This window comes from Balearica regulorum, chromosome 2 (assembly GCF_011004875.1).
Source record: "Balearica regulorum gibbericeps isolate bBalReg1 chromosome 2, bBalReg1.pri, whole genome shotgun sequence".
Classification (NCBI taxonomy): Eukaryota; Metazoa; Chordata; class Aves; order Gruiformes; family Gruidae; genus Balearica; species Balearica regulorum.
The window spans coordinates 145,256,915-145,280,106 of NC_046185.1; the positions used below are offsets into that span (position 1 = coordinate 145,256,915).

The 23,192-nt window shown below is 40.9% G+C and overlaps 1 protein-coding gene across 3 annotated transcripts; it reads left to right on the forward strand.

Moving 5' to 3' along the window:
- The first annotated feature begins 434 nt into the window (after positions 1–434).
- Positions 435–22,513, forward strand: PTER (phosphotriesterase related). Of its 3 annotated transcripts, none has more exons than XM_075746279.1 (5): positions 435–525; positions 12,051–12,540; positions 14,679–14,944; positions 18,410–18,550; positions 21,677–22,513. In XM_075746279.1, exons 2-5 carry the CDS (start codon positions 12,109–12,111, stop codon positions 21,885–21,887), a joined length of 1,050 nt encoding a protein of 349 aa, XP_075602394.1. In that variant the 5' UTR covers positions 435–525; positions 12,051–12,108; the 3' UTR covers positions 21,888–22,513. The 3 variants fall into 3 exon arrangements, with proteins under 3 accessions (XP_075602394.1, XP_075602395.1, XP_075602396.1); XM_075746280.1 differs by having other exon boundaries at positions 438–525; positions 12,236–12,540; XM_075746281.1 differs by having other exon boundaries at positions 458–525; positions 12,105–12,540.
- The last annotated feature ends 679 nt before the right edge of the window (positions 22,514–23,192 follow it).

Sequence of the window (23,192 nt, forward strand, 5' to 3'; positions counted from 1 at the left end):
GCCCAAGCTTTCAGCCTGATCTCCCAACCCCCCAAAATGACTCAGTGGATCCAAGCCTCCTCCCTGCTGTGTAAACAGGGGGTACGAGCAAGGACAAGCAGGACGCTCACATCTACGGACTCTCAGTTGTACTTGGAACCAACGCTGGCACGAAACGCTGCTGCGCCTCACTCCAAGGGGGAACGGGCTTCTGGGGAGCACGAACCATGGGTGGCGGGGAGGGAGCCCAGCGCCGGGGCCCACCGCGAGTACCGAGCAAAACGGGTCCCGCAAGCAGCCAGCGGGGCAGTGCTCTCCTCCCCTGCTGCTCGCCCGGCCCGCCGGGGCGCCTCGGGCTCCGAAGTCCCCGCCGCCCTCGCACGCAGCCCGCTCCCCCCCCCTGCGCCGCCCGCTCCAGTCCCCGGGGCCGGGCTGCTGTGGGGAAGTCCCGCCCCGAGCGGGGCGGGAGCGGCGGGCTGCCGGCCCAGGGCCCCTGCTGCGGCCGGCGGGGTTGAGGCGCTGCCGGCGGAGGGTCCTGCTCGCGGGGTAAGCGGGCGGGCGCGGCGGGACCGTGGCGCGCGTCTCCTCAGCCCGCCGAGGCGCTTCGTGTTCTCCCCGCGGCGCAGACCCCTCTCGGGTTTGTCCTGAATGCCTTGGGCCCGAGAGGCGCCCGGGTCGGGAAACTTCGCCGGAGTTGAGGGACGAGGGCTGCTTCCGCTCCTTCCGCCGCCGGCTCGACGCGCTTTGCGCGGCCCGGGAGGCCCCGAGGCGGGGAGGGCGAGGAGTGGTGGCCGCGGGTAACGGCAGCGCGTCGCGCTCCTGCAGCGCTGGGCCCGCGCTGTGGGGCGGTGGCCTGAGGCGGGCGGGTCGGCGCTGCGTGGCTGGGAGCGCAGGGCTGGGTGCTGGGGCTTAGGGGGCCGGCACCCAGCCCGCCCGGGTGCAGCCTCGGCGGAGGGGCCCGCAGCCGTGAGAGGGGCGGCGGTGGCGAGACGCGGGAGGAGACCGCGGCCGGGACAGCGGCGCTGGGGCAGGCAGGGCTCCTGCAGGGAGCAGGTCTGGAGCTTGAGGTGATTTAACACCTCCTCCTTTCTGGAAAAGCGGTTCACAGGATCGGATGATAGTTATCAGCAGAGTAAGCCCCCAGGTCTGGCAAGTTTCACTGAGTGCAGCTATGCTGCTATTATTAGTGCTGGTATTTAATATTTGTACAGTCATAACAAGTTAAATATTGGAACTACGTCCTCTCTAGTCCTCCTCTCCTGTCAGTCCCTGAGGGTGGCTCCATGAAGGAACAAATGCCTTAATCCAAAACTGGGACCTTCAAAGCCTGCCTTCAGCTGCCTCTCCATCTGGAGCACCCACAGCCCTCTACAAAATGTTTCCAGAGTTGCTTAAGCTTGATAAGGCTCAACAGCAAAGTTCCAGACTTGCCTGCAAGCCTTGTTGGGATCTAGACACTATGCATTTTCTCTGTGCCCTGAGGTGTGCTGCCCTTTACAGAAAGCAGTTGCAGCAGATGACCTGCCTTCTCTCCTTGCACCAGTTTGGTGAGCTGCGGAGAGGAGTGCTGGTTCTGAGTGAGGGAGTTTTGGGTCCCCTCTGCCAAGTGGGGTTCAGTGCTGCAGCTGAGCTGCCGCCCACAGTGGCCTTGGGTGTTGGGCAGCCCCTCTGCAGCAGGTCTTGTGTTGTGGTGACATGGTCCTAAGTTGAAGCATACAGGTCCTGTTGATGAGGAATTCAGATGAGCATCTTTTGGCCTAGCAAGTACATGAATATATATGATCTCTAAGAAACTTGTAGATACAGTTCTTTTTTTAGGCATGTCTGCTGTTCAGGATAGCATCTTCTGTATGCTAAAGGCTTCTAATAACTCTTGAATGAAACAGATTTTTAGCTGGAGGTCACTTGCTTTTGGAAAATTGTGTTTTGCTTGTCTGGAATTCCCCTGTGTTTATACTGGATACATTATTCGACATCCTCTGTCCTAATATGTTTTGTAGTGTTTAAAGGTTGTTGCCTTCTTTCTGCTGGGGGCTGGTGCCAGTGATGGGTGAAGCGACGCTTGTAATAGGTAGTTTTGTATCATTTTGTCAGGTACTTTGAGATTGTTATATGGAATACTACATAAGTGTCATTTATTATTATGAATGCCTCTGATGTTTTGGAATTTAACAGACATAATATTTGCCATCATGTCACCATCATCACATTCATTTTTGTAGTTATAATCAAAGGTGGCAACAATGGCATTCAGATGCTTAATTACATTTCATATAGGTGACCAGTGCTAACTTATTAAATTAATGCATGGCCGAGCAAGAACAAGTGTCACTGCTTCCCTCTGTGGTTAGGGATCCGTCAACTTGCTCCTCATGTATAAAAATCAGTATATAGTAAAGCACATGACACCAGTGAGTTCTGTGTTTATTAAAGGACTGTTTCTCTGAACGTTCTGTGGATTTTATTTCTTATTTCACTTGATGCAGATCTAAAATATTTTTTCTGTCTTTCAAAACTGGAAATGCTGAACAAGGTTCTTTTTTTAGTAAGCTGAAACCAAGACTTCTTAAGGTTTCATGAAAACAGAGAAAAGAGACGTCTGCTTGCATCCAACTGGCCACCTGTCTGGTAGGGGGAGGATTAGAAACCCATCCAGGTTGTAGAAACCTAAAGTTCAAGTCCCTGGTTTGATTCAGAGCAGTTTTGAACTTAGGTCTTCTGTGTTTCTGAACAATATAGAAGTCATTGCATTACCCGCTGTATTGCAAGGGAAAGGGAGTGTCCCATCCCCCTAGTTCTACAAAGAAATTTCATCTTTTTCTCAAAACTGGTAGGGTAGGTTTTCTGCTTTAGCATCATTTTCCGGTCACAAATTAAAAAGCTTCCTTAGAATTTTTTAAGCAGTGGCCATCTCTTTGATCTGATATTAATATGTATGTGGGTAGTAATCCAAGAAAGGCATTTTATCCTAGCAATGGCTGAAGTATGTTTCAGAAGTATTTAGCTACTTGGATATGAAGAAGAAAGTAAGAAGAAAAACCACCACCACCACCATCATCTCTTACGACAGTTTTACGTAAATCACAATTTTTCAGTCGGATCTCAGAAACATGTAGGATCACTCTTCTCAAAGATATTCTGAAACCAAAGCCACCAAGGGTTTTTCCTGAAGTAACTTCTGTAGAGGAGGGAGGACCAAAGAAGAATGGTATGTTACCTGTTGAGGTAACATTCTGCTCTTTCAGGATCTCACTTCTTGCCTCAAAGTGTAAAAGGAGAGGTTTTTTTTATCCCACAGTTGTCTTTGCCCTGTCCTGAGTCTCTGTTGTGATGACTAAATGAAATTAATTCAACTTTTTCTTTGCTGTGATTTGCATACCTTCTGGCAGATGGGTCATTCTCAGATGGATCTGGAAATGTTCAACTTGTCTTACTGCTTGAACTCTTGAGGATTGTAAACTTTATTGCAGGACTTGGCTATGTGTTACTCACTTTAGCCGGGGTAGCAAACAACCAGATAATTAATAGTTTCCAGGACAAAGATACTGAGTTTGTATCTTCTTTCAGAAACACCATGATATCACATTCTGTGGTACAAAAAGGCAAAATGGTGGCAGAGTTCTGTGTCCAGTTCTTGTTAAGACTGAAGATTCAGCAATACCTGGAAAGAAAACAGAAGGATATGCAGGAGACCTGACAGTCTCATCAGCTTGTGTGTATTGGTTGGTCTTGCTCTTTCACTATTGTACCCAGCTGTGGGTAAGAATTTAGTACCAGGAGTTGTACAAGCAAGAGGTCCTTGCCTTTGACTACTGACAAAGCATCCGGACTCTCTAAAGACAGTCTCTAAGTTAAAAGATACTCTTTTAATTTATACCCACAGCTTTAAGCGTTCGCTTGGCTCACATGAGCTTTTCTTGTGCGAGCTAGTTTCTCATTAGAGCAGAAGTGGACCTTGAGAGGAGCATATGGCTTCCATTTCCTGACACAGCCATAGCAGAACAGTCACAGTTGAAACGGGTATTTTTTTTCCAGGGGGTCTTCAGACTGATTGCAGGTTTTGGGATACAGTTGTTTGCAGTACTGGAAACTGAACTTAGTTCCGTGCATCTAAACCCATCGCTCACTATTACATAAAGTGGTTTTCTGGAAGTCCCTGCTTATCCCAGTTGCTGCAGTCTGTGATCTTGAATGAGGCACTAAACCCCATCTCCACGCTGTTCTCCACTGTGTGTTGCTTCACAGGCCTCAGTGAATCAGTGACTGGTAATGTTCTGCCACAAAGCTGACCCTGGGGTTCATTCATTTGAATTTTCCAGCTAGTCACGTCCAGTGTCGACCCAGAGGTAGTAATGAACATCACACTTCCATTGCATAGGTATGTGTGGTGAGAAGGATGATGTATGTTTTGTGGTGTCTTAGACCTCCATCCCTTTTCTCTTTAGCTCTGCGTGTAAAGCTCCATAGACTGATTTGGTGTGGCTCTTGGTGATGGTGCCTCACAAGTGAGCGATAATGCTCCATCCAGCATGCTTAATGAAATGTTTAAGCTCATGTGAAAATATTTAAGCATATGTGACCTTAAATAGAAAACCAATTAAAGTCAAATGAGAATAACAGTAAGAGTAATGTGTATGCTTAAGTTTCAGATTTGAAATCTAGAAGGAACGAGGACTGGACACGCATTTCTGAAAAGCACAAACTTCTTTCCTACAGCATGTTGTCCTAGCAAGAAAGAGAGTGTGTGCTTGTAGTCCCAACACCCATGAGAAGCAAATATGATTCTGTTTGGGCTTAAGAATACAAATGCAAGCATCAGCATGCAGGACTCAGCCAATATTTGCATATAGCATAATGTGACTTCAGTCCTGATTTTTGGCCTAAAACCAGTATGTGTGCATGTAAAATGTAATTAATGTAATGTTGGACCCTAGGGGAGAATTTTTATCTGCCCTTTTATCAGGAGCAATTTTGGAAGCTGCCCAAAATGTAAAATCCCCTGAAGTTTTTCTAAAGGAGATGTTGATGAAAATCTGCTTATGGGGATGTTGGTCTCAGATCTCTCTAAGGAAGAGAAACTTCAATGTGTCTTTGCTTGAAGAAGCCTAGGTTTTGAGACTCTTATCTGCAGAGAATTAAGGTAAAATAAAAGTCTGACTCTATTGTGTTTACAACAACTGAATTTTAACCAAATTGAAAAAAGTGTGCAATGTATTACATACTAAGTGGCTTAAAGTCTGCAGCAAATCACTGTACATGTGCATATGTGGTCATGTGCAGATCACATGTGCTTGCTTTGATCCCAGAAGTATGGCCGTACTGTGAAATCGATGCAAGGCTGCACTTTGTTCTGGTGTGGCTGTTCAACTGTAAGGAAGAAACCCATTTTATGTATGTCTGGCTCAAAGCCTAGCTAGAGCAAGAACGTGACCCTCAAAGCATGAGAAGCTAGAAGGCCTGTCTGTCTGCCACTAGCTGAGCAATGGAGGAAGTTCACAGTGAAAATTTTCACTTAGCTTTTCAGGTGAACATTTAAAAGCTTTGCTTCTCACCTGCCCAGTTCCTTTCCCCAAAGTGTGCTTTTTGGAGGTTCTGAGGGCAGAGAATTGATATATTGGCCTTTGGCATATGTGTAATAGTGTTTAAATTTCTCTTACAATTTAAGTGACTTTGCTTTTAGGTTGTAGGACATTGCTGGTGCCACTCAAGTGATGGGACTGCTGTGGTGTGTATACATGCATATTTTGCTGGGACTTCTGCTTATCCTTATAGGATTATGTAAGGTTTGGCTAGAGTTCTGATTTTTTTTCATAGCATGTATTGTAACTTTATATTAAGTCTTACTTCCAATCTCCTTTCTCAACTCTGTAGTGTAAAAGCTTTTTGGTTGCTCAAAACATATATAGAAAATCTTGTAAAAACCCAATATTTAGTGTTTCCTTTAGCTTGACTTCTCGAGGAAATTTGTATTTCTGAATGGTTTTGGGACCAGAGCTAGGTCATTGAAGGCCACTGCATTAACCCAGTACTTTGAGTATCTCCTGAACAGTGTGTTTCAGGAAAAAAGACGGCGAGGTAGAGATAGGTGATGCTTTTTAAATACCTCCCCCAAGAGTTCTCTAGGTTTTGAGTCTGTTGGCCAATTTCAGTCGAGAGAGTACAGATATCTGAAATGATGAGGTTCTTACTTGCTCCATGAAAATGTAGCCACTCAAAGATGGGAAACTGCAGGTGCCCCATTAAAGGAAGAGCTACAAAATATGCTTGTATGGAGTTAGACAGAAGTTCTTGTAGGAGAGAGGCACTGTGTTTTCCTCCTCTCTGAGAAGAGCTGTAGGCAAGGCATGAAAAATCTCCTGTGTGACATCGATCCTTAGGACACAAAGCCTTGTCTCAGTGTTGATGCTCGTGGAAGTACTAGAGTGCCATCCTTAGACAACTTGACTGAGAACCAGGAGGAAGGCCAGTATGATACATCCAGTGTCCTTGTCCCCTTAGTACACTTCTGCACTAGACAAGGGGCCATACTATGAAAAGCTATCATGATACTTGCTTTGTTGGGTTTTTTTAAATTAATAGAGCAGGAAGGTAGTGAAAAAAGAAGACACTGCCTCTGAGTAGATCAGATTATTTTCCTTAGCTCATTTTTCTGAGTTAGCTTGTAAGTTCAGCAAATCATCATAATCTCATAGCACCAGTTTAGGAGAAGAAAAAGACCAGTGTCACTTCTGACCAATGTCAGTTCTGATGATTGAGAAGAATAAAAAATGAGTTTAATGAGAATAATCTGCGTCACCTTCAGAGAAACACAGCTGCCATTTCTGCAGGAGACGGGAGTTTTCTCAGAAACCTGCATTTTTTCATAATACTTTTATTCCATTTCTAAATTGTTTCTTGGGCAAAATAGCCCAAAAGCAGTATGAGATGTGCTGTTACCTCACCTAACACAGAGACAACCAGTGGTGCTGTGAGAGTGCCCGTGTAGGAGTATGGCGTCACAGGCTGTTGGACACCTTTGCAGACATTGATGCAGAGGAAATTGCTTGACTAAATGACAGGTCAGCCTGTATCTGTCCTGCTGGAGCAGATGCAAGTTCTCTCCTGCTGCTCTTGCCCAGCCACTTGTGGTGAACTCTTCTCCACAGCCCCTTGTAGCTTCACTTCCCTGATGCTCTGCATGAGCAAAAAAGCTGTGCTTTTTGAAACCAGTGTATAAGAGAGAGCTGGCTTTCAGGCATGCTTGTCTTGTAATTAGTGCTTGTGAATAAATTTTTGAAGAAGGTAAAGTAGATCTGGCACCTGTCCATTAGAGAAGTAAGAAGACTTGCTTGTCTGGTGGGGAAGAGGAAGAACTGTGCTGGCAGTATTGAGTTCCTTCCACCCTGTAAACCTCTACAGAGTTGGCAGAAGCATGGGGAAAGAGAGAAATAGTTCATTTTTTAAATTCTTCCTGACGTAGTCTACATGTGTTCTCTTACCCTCTGCCTGTCTTCTTCCTTTGTCCTGCTAACTTTTTCCCTCGTCGCAAAATGTTTACGTGTGGGGAATGGTGAGATAACACAGCATAGACTAGCAAATGGTGATTTACTACAGATGTGTCATATATTTCTAATTTGGGGCTTTTCCGTGCTCTGTAGAGGGTGCTCACAGTACAATCGAATGCTCATAGTGTTTCCTCCATCTGTAAATATACAGCGAACCTGTCCTACATCACATTTCCTAGGACTGCATGGTTATAAAGGAAAGACCCACTTACAATGCTCTTGATGCAGCCAGGGCAGCCCTTGTTTCTAAACAGCAGCTGTGTTTAACTTTTTCTGAATATAATGAATACCTATTGAGCCATTTGTTTTGCTTTTTTGTAAATTTTGTGTCACAGCAATCTGGATTTAGTGTCGCTGTAATTTCACATTGTAATGTAATGACAATAAAATGATGCCCATACAAGTCTGAGAGAATCTGTGCTAATACCATTAAAATGTGCTTACCGAATCAAAACAAATGCGGTGTTAGCATGTGGAAACTGTGTTTATGCGATTATAACGTTTCAGCAATATGAGATTACTGTAGGAAGCAACTAATCCAAACCTAGAGAGACTTCCCATTATAAGACCATTAAAATGACACAATGACTGAAGCACAAGTTTCAGATGGGAAAAGCGGAAACACAAATTTTGTCATCAGTATTCAGCCAAAACATCTATCAAACTCAGTGGAGTTTTTACCGGTCAGGAATGTAGTACCATGACCTTTTTAGCAGCAAGTCTCTTTTTCTCTTAACAATACCTCTCAGAAAAATATTTACTTTGCCAGTATTTAATAGTTGGCTAATGGTGAGTTGTATTTTATGCACCATACAATTGGTAGTTGTAAAGATTTGTCCAGAGTTTATTACAGAAATGTTAAGGTATTGTTTCAAGGCTGTTGTGAAATAATAAAAGTTTTGGTTATATCTTGAAGTGATTCTCATTTTCTTTTTATCTGGATATGTAATTTTCAGGAAATACCATTTGTTTCTCTGTTTGTACAGCACCTAGAGCAGAGAAGCAAGGACCACCCTGGTGATACCACAACATAAATTAGTGATTTCCAAAACCAAAATACCTGTTATTGCCACATAAGAGCCTACCTATTTATCTCTTGTCCTAGGAATCAGCACCTTTACCCTCCCCTCAGAATGTGTTAAGATTCAGTAAATATAATTCACAGGTCTTATGTAGGACCATCTAAAATATACTTGTCTTTTCCAGGATTGTTTCTTGGTTCCCTCCATAGTCCATGGAAGGAGGCTGATATTACAGAAAGTGACTTGTCCTATTCTATTATAAACATTCAAAATAGGGTTCACTATCAAAATGGTCTGGACAATTATTCTGTAGAAGATATACATAATTTTAGATGGCTAAATGAGGTGATAGGAATTCACTCTTTGGTGTATGAAAGAAGAAGACTTTCTCAGAAGAAAGGCCTGTGTAAAACATGGAATGCAAGTCATTAGCAAAGCACACAAACATGGATTTCGCTAGTAACGTATACATGCTTAAATTAAGCAGCAGTCCTTATTCCATTTAAAAGCTGTTTGCACCTAAAATCTGTTTTAAGGACACTAATTAAATTCTGGTTCCATCAAGTGAATCTTATTAGGAATCATGTATCATTACAGCATAATCAGGGCATGCTGTCTGTGTAAATGACAGTAGAGAAGATATCAGGACAGTGGTTTTAAAAATAATTCTAGTCACAGGTTGTTGACTGTCTTTATTTTTCATAATTTTTTTTTATTAAAAGCAGTGGGTTTCTAAAACTGTGTTAGTAAGCAGGCACAGACATTAATATTAATCATATTTTTCATGCAGACAAAATTAGGCCTACTTTAAATGCTGTTTGTGTCAGTTTCCGTTTTTGTGATGCTTCGTATATTTACAAAATCCTTGGCCTCAATCAAAAGGTTCAGTAGTAGGTAGTGGTTCTGTAAGCTCTGTACGTGTGCTATAATCTGAAATCTAGAGTCTAAAAATCAACAGATTCTATCTGCTACAAGAGGAACCTGGCACTGCAACTGGTAATTTTAAATGTTTCCTGCTGTTATAAATCAGAAGACAGCAGCCTCAGGCTATAAGAAGATCTCACACACGCAACCATAGGTCTTCGCGGTGGTTAGGCCAAATTAATTGAGGGTAATCTAAATTAACTGTGTCGGAAAGGAATTAGTGGGAACAAATGTTGAAAGTCAACTTTTTATCAAAGTAGTAATCAGAAAGTGAGGAAAAAATCACATTCAATTACAGTGGCCTTTTTGAGTAACTCCACTATTAAATAACTAAAAAACTGAAGTGGAAACTTGTTAAGGAAACAGACTAATTGTTTTGTGTCAAGTTTTATCAAAAGAACTTAAGTACTTAGTTATATAACAAAATATTTATATAGGTTTGTTTTCCTAACTTAGTAAATGGATTTGAAAATTACCAGTGAACATGGGGAAAGAAAAGTGTGTTTCCAGTGCAGAGAGTGGTTATCAATCTTTATGCTGTCAGGAGTTTACTGAATACCAGAATGTAGATATTTAACACACACCAAAGAAAAAGAAAAAGAAAGGGGGGGAAAGCAAAGGTAATGCAATTATCTTAGAATTATCTTAGTCTCTTTGCTGTGCATATAAGAATGACTCAGTTCATTGAACTTTCTCCAAAATAGTGGGTTGCTCTATAGAGCACCAGCTTTGTTCAAGGATAGAATTAATGACTGGGTTGGACAACTTAATTGAATTGCAGCTAGCAGCAGTTTCTGACTAAGACAGGTATTTTGCTTTTAATTATTTGCTCAAGAATAATATTTTCTGAAATCATGCACTTCTTAATTTATTTGGCAAAAAATAAATCATTATATTAATCAGCCAGCAGTCTGTTCTATGAGAGTAATTATTCTTTTGCCTTCTCAAACAAGTCAACACACTCGTCTAGAAATGAAATTCATAAAAGAACAGTTCTTCCTATGTCTGCTTTTGCACAGGGTAAGCAAACATAGTCTGTCAGTTCTTTCTTATGGATAGCCAGGTTTTCATATTAAAATAACTGCCAGCAGTACAGACTTCACTAGGCAGGTGAGATCTGTCTCTTGGCAGTGGCTGGGTCACTTTCTTACATTGGTACTCTGACAATGACTGCTTCTCGTGAGATGAAAGTATCCCCAAAGAGACCTCGACGTTCTTGTGCCCTTTGATATGTAGAGTCCAGTGCCCTTCAGATTTCAGCTTTTCTGTCATCCCGGTAGATTAACTTTAGCAGTTAAAAGGAAAGTGTCCTCTGGGCCTTCACCAGTAACAAACCCGTGTTTATGATATTATTCACTAAAAGGGAGACAGAAATGGGAAAGACCTCTCTTTAATCCATAATGCATGCTCTAGTTAGTCCTGTCCTCTAGACATGATTAAACATGTATTTTGTTTCATAACTGATGATTTTGGTTGACTAGGGATTATAACCATATATCCTCAAGGCTTTGCAACTAGCATCAGGAAGATCTAACATGAACTGGGTAGTCAGAAATGTTTAATGTTAGTATGGCACATAAACCAAAAAGACTACTCCCACCCCCAAAAGAAAAAAATACCCCAAAATCTCAATGGGGAAAGCTGAGGCTAATTCTAACCTGTAGCGAGTCAGGCCAAACTTGCACAGGGCAGATGCCTCTGACATGAACCTACTGCAGACAGTTACCTCAATGTATATCTTCGTCACCACTCACTGGAAGTTTTGAGAAGTAATGTTGTTTCTTTCATGTTAAAGATGAAGAAGAAGTCTCTTGGAGGCTGAGCCATATAAATTGTTAGGTTAAGGTCTGTTCTTAACTGGTAAAATATTTGGCCAATGAAGCTGATAGGAAAAGCACTTTGGCTTCTGCCCCGCTGGTTGGAGGCCACGCTGTATCTTTAGCGACTGTTGTTGGCGTTGGAGGGGTTATCTTGGGCTGTTCCAGACCTCCGCAGCACAGCTGGCAGGAGGACCTGAGCCTCTGTTGAAGTCTAAGGAGCAGATGACCATCCCCATCCCAGTGTTCCTCATACAGATGGCCAGACAAGGTGCCTAAACATGGACAGCTTCCTCGGTGTGCGAGAGGGATAGTGACTCTTGGAGAACACAGATAAATAAAATGAATGTACCAGTAAGGACTGTTCAGCCTTGGTGCCAAGTATGTTCATCTGGTGGCTCAAGCTGACAAAATTTGACAGCTGCTGAAGAGCAGAGAATCCTGAATGAACATACAGTGGTTGTTATGAAATGGGAAACATTTATCTTAATGTGATGTTGAATATAGCACAATAAATGATTATGTTTTCTCTGTACTGGCATGCGGTATTTTTGCATTGCTAGAGTACTGATACAAGCGCATTTCAGTAAAATAAATGCTTTGGTTTTCATATTGACCACTCTACTGGAAACGGCATTTGAAAACTTTCCAATGAATACACACAGCGTGTAGGTACATGCGTGAGAGGGAGGAGGGAATTCAGAAATTTTGTAAAAAATGTTTGCTCCATCTGAAATGTTTTTGTTTCCTTTCTTCCTTCCCAGACTCTTTTTAATCTGTTTTTTGGGTTTTTTTTTTCTTTTTTTCTTTTGCTGAAGAAAAATGTCTTCCTTGGGAGGGAAAGCGCAGACTGTCTTGGGCCCTGTGGATCCAGACCACCTTGGCTATACGTTGACTCATGAACACTTGACTATGAACTACAGCAGCTGTTTTTGTCCACCGTCTCCAGGCCAAGAGCCTCTGTCTGATGGGCCCATTGAGATGAAGAACTTGTTTTGGATTAAGCAAAATCCCTACAGCCATAAAGAAAACCTTCTTTTGTATCAGGAGACAGATGCTGTGAAGGAGGAGCTGTTGCATTTTAAAGCAGCAGGTGGTGGGACGATCGTGGAAAACACAACTACAGGAATTGATCGGGATATGAATACTTTGAAGAAACTTGCTGAAGAAACTGGAGTCCATATTATTGCTGGGGCTGGGTTTTATGTGGATTCCACTCATTCTTCTCAAACACAGGCCATGACAGTGGAGCAGGTAAGTCTTAACCATTGCTTCTGAGTCTCTCTCCTATGAATTATACCTGGGTGAGTCAAAGTTGGAGAGAAGTTCCAGCAAAATAGACGAAATCTGGAAGTTCTTAATGTGAAAAACTTGGGAACGGCATTACTGCTTATGTGTTATAGCTGGACCAATGCTACTTGTGTGTGCTGAAATTATCTATCAGCATTTCCAATTCTTAAGCTCCATTTCTCTCAGGGATTTCTTATCATGCAACAGTAAAAGAAAAATAAAGTACTTCATGTGTAGGCATCGAGTAGAGAACAATTATCCTGTTCTTTTTACAATTTTTAAGGATGGAATATATCCCTTCTGCCTCTTTTGTCTCTTTTTCTAGGTAATTGCTTCCCAATGAGATCACCCAGAATTCTTGTGAAAAGCACAAATAATTGCAGTATTTACAGGACAGTTGTAAATCATTGCTCTGCTCAGGCTGGCTGTTGTATCTCTCTTCTCTACCATTTGTCCAGACTTTTCAGGGCAGAGTCTACATCAAATTGTTTGTACGGCACCTAAGACAATGTGTTAATAATGACTGAGGTCCCAAGATATTCCTATAATAATAAATATTCATTCATCTTTCATTAAGAAGATGGGATGAGAAGGAGAAGAGGGAAGGGAGCTTTCCAAGGCAGGATGCTGTGAATGTGGGATGAATAGAGCTGAGAAATTTTTTAAAAAATCTGTCACAGTTTACAAATGAGTCAAATTAATTTTAAAAATCAATGGTCAAAACTTGAGCAGATGTAAAGTGATGCAGTGCTGCCAACCACACTGGACCCAAGCTGGCCCAAGCTGTACAGAACACTACTGGTTTTCCTAAACATTCTTGCATTTGCTTGAAATTTGATACAAATAGATTTCTTGGGACAAAGGTTTCCCTTCTATATTTGGTGGACTGCTGGAGACCCACAGATGTCCTGTATGCAGTGACTGATCCATGATAACCAGTGGTTCCGCATCTCCCAGTGAATTTGATGTGATGATGTGTTTTCTGATTTGGCAAAGACAGTTCGAATATTTTGTTGCCAGCCCTAGATGAGCTATTTAGTGATACAAAGACGTTGCTGCAGGAGAGATGTTCTCCAGGAGAGGAATGAATTCTGTATCATAGGATAAAGTGTTGGGCAGAAGCCTGCTGTAAATTGCAATAGCTTGGACTGAGTTTTGCCTGTAGATTGAGTATTTACCAATATGTTGTATGAGGCTATTGAGCAGACAAGGTGTGGAGTAACGATAAGTTACAGATTTATTTGAAAATTGGTGTGGGGTTTTTTGGTTTCCTGGATTTGCTTGCAAACCTTCCTTCTTCCTCTGTTCACTTTATTCTTCCTTAAAATCATGATTTCCCTAACATTCAGGGCCAAAGACTTAGAAGGTCATCGTCAGTGCCATTTTGTGCCCTGAATTCTGAATGTATTCTTTATGGCCTATTCTAGAAAAGACAAACTAAAGCTGCTATAGCAAACTGCTTTTATTAGCAGATTCTGATGTCTTTTTTGCTTATGAATATTTTAAAAGCAAGCTAATTTTGACCCTGTAAGTTTGTTGGCTGAGCTTTGTTCTTGTAGTTCTGAAGTCATCAGAGCTCCTGTCATTTTATGTCAGCATTGCCACAAGCAGGATTTGCCTTAAACTTGTCTCTTCGGGATCTTTGCCAGAGTTTCTCCCTTCCGTATCTGAGTGACAAAGTTTCCTTATTCTCTGGGCCCTCGTTTTGCAAGAAATTACATTGAATTATTTCTGGAGCCAGTTCAGGAATGTGAGGCACAGGTTTCATGCTGAGTTAAATTTGGTTTTTTTAAAGAAAAATTAATCTCAGCCTAAATCAGTGTTCAAATTTTATGTAGACCAGCTTTCCCGGCAAACCTGTGTGAGTGGATACTGTTAAATTGATTTGCTTTGTGTTTATATTGGTCTTAGTGAATGGCTAGCATAACATTAGTTGACAGAAACCAGATTTTAACTGCAGTGTTTTCACACACCCAACTGTTAATTAAATAAGTTCAGAAATACCTCAGGAGTATAACTAGCACAGTGTCCATAGGCCAAATTTGATGCTATTTAACACAAATAGCATTAATAACCAAAAATCTCATTTTTCTGTTCTCTAGCTTACAGGCATTATTGTTGATGAGATACTCAATGGAGCGGATGGGACTAACATCAAGTGTGGTGTGGTGGGAGAGATAGGTTGCTCCTGGCCTTTGACTCAGAGTGAACACAGAGTGCTTCAGGCAACAGCACAGGCTCAGTCCCAGCTTGGGTGCCCCGTTATCATCCATCCTGGCAGGAACAGCGATGCACCTTTCCAGATTATCCGCATTCTGCAGGAAGCTGGGGCTGATGTTTCAAAGACAGTCATGTCTCACCTCGACAGGTAAGCAGACGATTCTGCTGTCGTTCTGGCAGTGTTGCCGCAACCCGCTGGGGTTTGGGGGAGCTACTCTGCAAATAGCTAGGTTTGTGTTGTGCGCTGGGATCACGACGTGATGAATTATCTTCAAGTTTACTGACTTAAAAATATGAAGCTGCTTACACAGAGCTTGATGAGCTTCCAGCACTTCAGTCAGGATCAGCTTTTAGGCTCACGCTGATAAAGAGATTTGGGGATTTTAAACGCTCTCTTTGAAGGCCTGGGAGTGAGATTAGGAATAACTGTAGCCACGTTTTTAAAAAATGAGTATTCCATTAATTTGTATCCCTGCACAAATCACTGCATTTAAAACGCATTGGACATTGAGCAGCTCTTATCAAGGGGGAAGCTGCAGGGCTTCCAGCATTTCTGAAAACTGGGCAACTCTTAAGGGCCTGACCAAAGTCTCTCAGATACTAATGGAGAACTCCTTGATTTGGCTGGATGCTGCATCAAAGCAGAAGCCAGACCTTTTCAGTTCTGCTACCAGACAGAAGAAATATTGCTTAAAAAGAAAGTAGTTGGGTTTTGGATAGTTCTTAGGATAGACCAGAGAGCTAACTTTTAGTTTCCTTGAGAGCAAAAACCAGGAGCCCCACATCAGACATGGAGAGGAATTGGGGTGCTTTTCTCTCTCCAGTTTAGAAACACAGCCTCTTATTCCCAAATCAGTTTTGCATGACCTTGTGCTACTCATGGTGAGCTGGAAGACATCCAAGCATTGATTAGTTTGGCCAGTTGCTGAATAATGGAGACTGTTTGTGGTCATATGATTCTCAGCAATTGGATTGTTTGCCCTTAATGTGAGTGTAATACAGGCAAGAGCGCTGTGCTCCAAATTTCTAACTGTTATAGGCTGTAAGAGCTTGTAAATTAAGCTACAGGTGTTTTGTATTCACACAGAACTCAGTGTTTTACGTGGAGATTTTAGGAGCATAAAATTCAGTGACACAAAATTTTATTTATATTTGATTATATATAAATGATATGGGCATTCTTTATTTATTTACCTGCATTCCATTTTATCTATAGCTATATTCTTCTCTCATTTTTAAAGAAAAACTGATTACTTAGATCTTTGTATGAAAGAGAACTGAGCAAGCTGCAGTTGTCAGTACTTATGTAGCCATTTTGATAAAATATAAACATGCAGTTATTTTTTTCTGCCTTTATATGTTGTTGTAAATCATTGAATTCAGTGATTTATTGGTGGAAAATAAGCAGTATAAATAGGAAAACAGTCAGGACAGAGGTGCAGTTTCACTAACAGCCGCTGATGCACAATATGGCATTTCCTTACACTCCTTCTATCATTACTTTCACACATTCAGGTTGGCACTCGCTATAACATAGATGCTAAACTACTGTGAAGTTTGTCTTTGCAATGTGCTTTTAACATTTTAAGTCTCCTCCAGTGAGAAGAATCCACGTGGAAGCATCCTAGTCCCTTAAATGTGAGATAAATTGGTACATAGCTCCATATTTCATGCCTGCTTTTGACATAGACAGAATGGTAGTTTTCAGGTGGATTTACAGTCAAATGATTAAACTAAAATGCTGGCTACCGTGTTTTGCATTTTAGCACCTTAGAACAAAAGCTAGCAAGTGTTCATAGTGAAACTATGGTGTAGATAAATGCTGGGAAGCAAAAGCTATCGAGTCTTGGCCTTGGCCATTTATTACGGATTAAGGGTATAAAGGTATCTTGGTAGACATCAACATTGATTCACTTAAGTAGCTTTTGTTAGAAGGCTCACAGCAACTGTTGTGAATGCCTGTTTGATAATGGTTTGGTGGATGTCCCTGCAGTGATTTATGGATGAGGTCCAAACTCCAGGCTTCTTCTCTGTGTCCCATCACCTTTTCCCTGCGTTCAGGGCTGCTCAGGGACATGTGTTGCCCAAACACCTAATTCCAGCACAGGGATTAGCAATTTGAGCTGGGAACTGCTGCTACATCCGTGTGGCTTACAAGAGGACTCAATGGCTGATGAAATTAAGCTCTTTGTTGGGACAGAGCACCACTAATAGTTTTAAAGCACAACACTAACAATAGTTTTAAAACGAAATTGTTCCGGCTGTGATACCCAAGTACGTCATTGGGTGGTTTTTGCCACCTGCACAGCATTGAATACTCTTGTCTACAGTCTCCCTGTGACCTGAGCAGGGCTGGATCTAAAATAACCCCTTCTCTTGCTCTGCACTTTGAAAACTCATTTGGTGATAAATGTTCAATTTCTGTAAACTGTAACATTTATTTTAAAATAACATTTTTTATTAATTACAGTTGGCAAGTCGTAGACTCCTGCTGATGGCAGGCTTGTTTGAACGAGGGTTTTCTCTCTCTCAGCCCATCTGTTCCTCCTACTTGATCCTGTGGTTAAGTCATAATATTGAAGTTGTGACATCAGTCGTTTCCACAGCAACAGACTATGATGTAATTGTATAGGGTAAAATTACTTTGTGACATCCATATCTGCAAGAATAAGAAAAATAAACTGCTGCCCTTTTGGTTAATTTTGCTGTTCTTCTGGAAACTTGTTTTTTCCTTAGATGAAACAAACTGTGTTGTGGTTATAAAGATAAAAGTATAAAGTATCATTTGAGTGGTTCTGTTTTCCTTTGGAAAGCTTATACTCTTGGTAAAAGTGTATCAAAGAAAAAAAAAATATTCCAGAGAGCTCTTATTTCATTTGCCATTCTTTTCCGAATGAGTGATGGGTTTTAGCAGCTTTGTTCCTTCACTCTTCAAATCTGCTGCAAAGCCCGTGTCCCAGGTACTCAGAGTGCCATTATATATTTTGGTGAGAGCGTTTCCTTGAGGCGTTCTGGCCAGATCCCAGTGCAAACAATGATCTATTGCTGTTCTAATGACAATCTAGAAACATCACTGTACAGAATAGAAACTAAAGACAAAGTTGTGTATTACCGTTGTGTGATGGATGAAACAAGCCCTGGATGTAGCTGTCTCCTGTAACTCTTTTGGGAAAGTAAATCTCTCTTGTGTAAGCAATCCATTGTCTTTTTTTAAAATGTCACTATGAATTAACCTCCTCCTTAAATGTCCTTCCTTGTTAGGTTGTCTATTGAGAGGGTTAGTGACACCAAAGTAAGTAACTTCTCTGTTTCCATTTAAAGATTATCATAAATGTTTTCATTATTTCAGGGGGGAAGGGGTTTATTTTGTTTTGGTTTGGTTTGGTTTGGTTTAATGCATGAAGTCCCAGATCAATGTGAGAAAGACAGTGCTGTGTATCAGCTTAAGGTGCATGTGTCAAACAGGGGTCCTGTTTTTCAAAAGGATGAATTAAATCTTAGATTATTGTTTTCGTTCCTTGCAGATAGGAAATTGCAAAATGCCTATCCTCGTACCATGAATTTTTTTTTCTTCCTGTGACAATGCTGACTTTGTGTTATATATGTTCTGCAGGACTATATTTGATACAAAGAAACTTCTGGAATTTGCTAAACTGGGATGCTATTTAGAGTATGACCTATTTGGTACAGAATTTCTTCATTATCAGTTCCATCCTGATATTGACATGCCGAGCGACAATGAAAGAATCGCAAGGTATCTGCTTCCATGCCATTTAAGCTGTAGTGTTACCATTGAGAAATTAATATTATTGGTACTTGTTTTAAAGGCATCACAGAGTAATTCTGCTTGCTGTTCAAAATTGTCTTTTTTCATACTAAAATGACGACAATTTTTTTTTCTGCTGCTGTCACGTCTTCAGGGCAGCATGTATAATTTCTTCTGTCTGCAAAGGAAGATGTAGAATCATTGTGTTGTAGAAAGTTACTTGAGAAAAAGATCAAGAACTTTTTTAACTTCATTCTCTGTCCTAATTCCATGCTGATTGCGTTGAATTTATCATTTACTGCATTTATATAGACTGTAAAAAAGAAAAGGCTGGAGATACTGGATTTATGTTATGGTTTGGCTTTTGTTTGAAGCATAGTATTGGAAACCGAGTGCTGCTACTAAGCATCATCTGAGCCTGTTACATCTCCTCACGAAAGCGCTAACTGAGCAAAACTCATTGGTTGTCTTGGGTGGATTTGGTCCTGTGCTTCCATCCTGAAGACCAGACTTTTGTTCTTCCTCCTCCCCCTCTCCTTTTGCCCTTTCTGTCTTTTGAAGGATAAGATTCCCGTCTCCTCAGAACGCCCATGCTCTCACACTCGCAATGTGAAAATATTGGCCCCGCTGCAGGATACCTCTTCCCTGCTTCTCATCATCTCACGTGCAGTCTCAGCTCAGCTGCACAGCAGATCTGTTGTTGTGCTGTGCTAACCCAAGGTATTGCCAAGGAGATGCATTCCTTGCAGAAACTGAGGCGGGTAGGATCAGCTGGGAATGAACTCCTCACTCCTTTCAATCCTCCTGTGCTGTTTGTCCACAGTGTTCATGCACAGTGAAGGGGCAGGTTTCTGAGGGGGGTGCCATCCTGCCTGTGTCTTTTTTCCTTCCAGAGTCAGAAACAATTCTTTCCTTCTCTTTGATGAGATAGATTTTATGATCCCTGATCACTAATGAAGTAACTTTCTAGCTTTCATTTGTTTTCAGATATAGCTTCCCTGCCCCTCATTGTCAGATTAGCCTTAAAATTTTTCTTCTCTGTTCTTGGGCTGTTCTCTTCTTAACGTGCCGTGGTTACTGTTCCGCTTACTGCCAAGCATTCGCTGCTGCCTTTCACACTAGAAATTGTTTCTCTCTGTTAACAAGGCTCTCAGCCTTGCATTCAGTATTTTAAACTGTTGCAATGAATCCGCAGTTTTCACATTTAGGATGGGTAAAGTTGCTTCCCTCAGCTGCGCCTCCTCCCCTCTCCCGTTCCACGGGAGGTCAGCACGTACAGAAGCGCCGCGAGGAATGTGTGTAGAGGAATGGCCTGTGCCTTGGTTAACGAGTGGTTGTTCAGCCGTGGCAACATTTTCATTCCGTGCATGATAGTTGGTCAGCCACCGATGTCTCTCCTTAAACTCTCTGGTATTTGAGTAGGAAGCAAATATGAAAATTTTGTCGTCTCATTGTATGGTGTCATTAAATGGATTTTGTTGGGCTCTTGATGCATCCACACTGGACATAGAATGGCATTTTTGCTGCAATCTACTGCCAATGCAAGTCAAAACCTGATTTTTTTCAGGGACAGTTTTTCTTTGAGTCAGAAGCAAGTACTAACTAAACTGAGAGGAATGAGCAAAAAGCAGCAGTGAATATGGAATATAAAGGACCTTATGCCTCCCCAACCCATGAAATTAGTCCAAATATGAAAAGAAATGATTCTAAGATGATGTTTGGTCAGCAAAGAACTTAGTCCCTCCAGTGTCTTACTCTCTGGTTGGCTTGTGGTCTCTGTATTTCAGGCTGGAGAAGATACTTGCCATGTTGTAATACTACAGTATACATAGCATTGTGCACTATAAGGCACAATTTATGATGGGTTTATGAAAGATGCTATTTTTTTACCAACTTCTATCTTACTTGCCTTCTTCCTGCTGCCCATATTGATTTGATCCTGCTCCATGTATCTCCTCATAACTAATTGTAATAAGAAGTGACAGTAAGGGCTTTCAGATATAGTGTGGTTACTTATAAAACTAGTATTTGCTTTCTTGCTGATCAAAGCACAGTCAAGAAGGTAAAAATTAGATTTTCATAGTGCTGGCAAATGATGGAATTGGGTGCCTCCATGAGGAACAAGCACTTTCCAGGTCTGGTCTATCCATCTCTGCCACTTTAGTGCTGCAATCTACTGCCAGACTAAACTGAAGCTTAGTAGGGAAACTTAATAGTCGTGCAATGCAAGCACCCACCAAATAAATTCTAAAGAATGAGCTGAGCAAGGGATGGAGGTTGCCAGAGTGAAATGTGGAGCAGAAGGACTTGTTGTAGCAGACTGGTTACAAGGGACTGACCAGAAGAATTACTTCTTTTTCCAAGCTGTCTTGTCGTTTTGCCAAGTCTGCTTAGTTGGGCTGCTGTAGTGACTCCTCTTATTTCTCGGCATACGCTAGCGCTGTGCAATGCCTGTCTTACCTTCTTTAGTGAACGCCTTTGAAGCGTGTTTGGATGATAGCTGTCTATATGGAGTATGATGCTGACAACTTAAAAATTTTATTTGCTAAATAGGAATTTACTAAAGATGTGAAAGTAATTGTGTAAATGAGACAGAAGCCTGGCACACACACACAGTCTGGTCCTTGACAATTGTAATGGGACTAACTTTGTGACAGAAGAACTAACCCCATGAATCAGTTGTGCTGAGAAAGAGTTTATGTAGGAAATTACTACTTACTCATGTATATAAAACCTGTGTCCCATGCTTGGTGATGCTGAAGATCTTTAATTCCTCCATGGACTTAATAGCACTGGGAATGCAAAGTCATGTGCCAGCTGGAAAGAGTTTTCCTTCTCCACTTTGAGATGTGTGGTGGTGTGTTTTCAGAGGTGGGTTTTTTTTCATTCAATAAAATTAGTGGTTTAATTTCAATTTAATATAAGGAATATAAGGGATTCCTTAATATAAGACATTAATATAAGGAATATGTCTTCTGAGTACCTAAAAATAATTATTTTCAGTAATAATACAGTCTAGCAGTACAGTAATGTAAAAACTGTAAGTCCTGCTCAGTTCTGTGGTGTTGCAGAGCGAGAACCTTTCACTGACGGGTATGCTTTTTACTTTTGCAGGATTCGTATGCTGATCGATGAAGGCTTTGAAGACAGAATTCTGATCGCTCATGATGTGCACACTAAGAATAGGCTGATGAAATATGGAGGTCATGGATATTCACATATCCTTAAAAATATAGTTCCTAAAATGCTAATTAGAGGCATATCCCAAGATAAAATTGATAAAATACTCCTAGCAAATCCAAAGCGGTGGTTGACTTTTAAGTAGGAATAATGAGTAAATATTCTTATTTTATATGGGAGCTTGATAAAATTCAGATTTGTTTCAGGAGAGCATGCATTTTAAAACTTGGTTCTTTTCAGAGAAACTGGAAGTTATTAAGTAGATGCAAACAAACCAATTATGACTTATTTTTAATTAGAACAACAAATTTATGTATAATGTCTGCATTTACTCCCTTCTACAAGTCTCTTAATGAATGATTTACTGGATATGAGCCTACCTGCAAAATGTTTTCTATTGAAATTTTAAAATAATTGTTTCAAGAGAGTAATCTAATTATTAGAAGTGACCCAAAAATATTTTTGAAGATGCATCATCTGGACTTTGAAGGAAATTACGATTTTCAATTAAATTCCCCTTCTTCAGGGGATGATTTTAATCCTTGTAATATTGACAATCTTCTAATTATCCTTATATTCTTTAAATAATGCTTGATAAAAGGTCTGGGACTTTTAAATAGCTTCCATAGACAACAGAAGGCAAAAGAAATCTCAATTCTAAAAAGATATTGTTTCTTTCTAGTTTAAGAATTAACATGTTTTTAACTGAAAGTGTAAAAAAATAAATGGAAAAATGTATTTCTGAATAAAGAAATATGATGACCTCTTAAACTATGTGCAGTATTATTACGGATGTCTTTTTTTTAACCACAGGGTTTTTTTATCCTGAACCTTTAGAATCCCACAGCAATCATGAAACTTCGTGCAGACCAGCTTCTTTTTGTAAGGATGCAACACCAAAAGTCAAAATATATTACATAATACAGTTTTAATGAGTTGCAATAGTTATAACAAAGGTTGTGATATAAGTCTTTACAAATCAGTATATCAAGATATGATGAAAAAAGAAGAAATGTTTGCCTTATATGTGTTTTTCACATAAAGTGTGTTCTTTGCTCTTGTCTAACTTTAACCAGGGTGGGTGATTTATCCAAAAAACGGTCTTATCCAGTAGCAGTGGTAGTCTGATTTCAAATGCTTCTTCAAATTTGACTATATACCTCTTGTAGTATTGAGCTTTTCCAATAAATACCTTAGTAAATATGCATTGCTAGTTGTAAAGGATCTCTAGCTTGGTACATTACTGTTTGCTACTACATAGAAAATCTCTAGCTACACTGCTGTTGTGAGTGCACTAACCAATGAAAGCAACACTGGAACGAACAGACATGAAGTCAGTTACACATCTGTTATTAAAACACGTTACCTTGTAGAAAAAAATCAGGAGTAATCACCACAATGTATGGATATAGGTTGGCACTTTGTCATAAAGTAAGAGCTAACCATTCTG

What these genes read in the sequence shown, in the direction of transcription:
- PTER (XM_075746279.1), top strand. Translation starts at nt 12,109, where the DNA reads ATGTCTTCCTTGGGAGGGAAAGCGCAGACTGTCTTGGGCCCTGTGGAT. An exon ending in AGGCCATGACAGTGGAGCAG is followed by an intron (nt 12,541 to 14,678) that starts GTAAGTCTTAAC and finishes TCTGTTCTCTAG; the next exon opens with CTTACAGGCATTATTGTTGA. An exon ending in GTCATGTCTCACCTCGACAG is followed by an intron (nt 14,945 to 18,409) that starts GTAAGCAGACGA and finishes TATGTTCTGCAG; the next exon opens with GACTATATTTGATACAAAGA.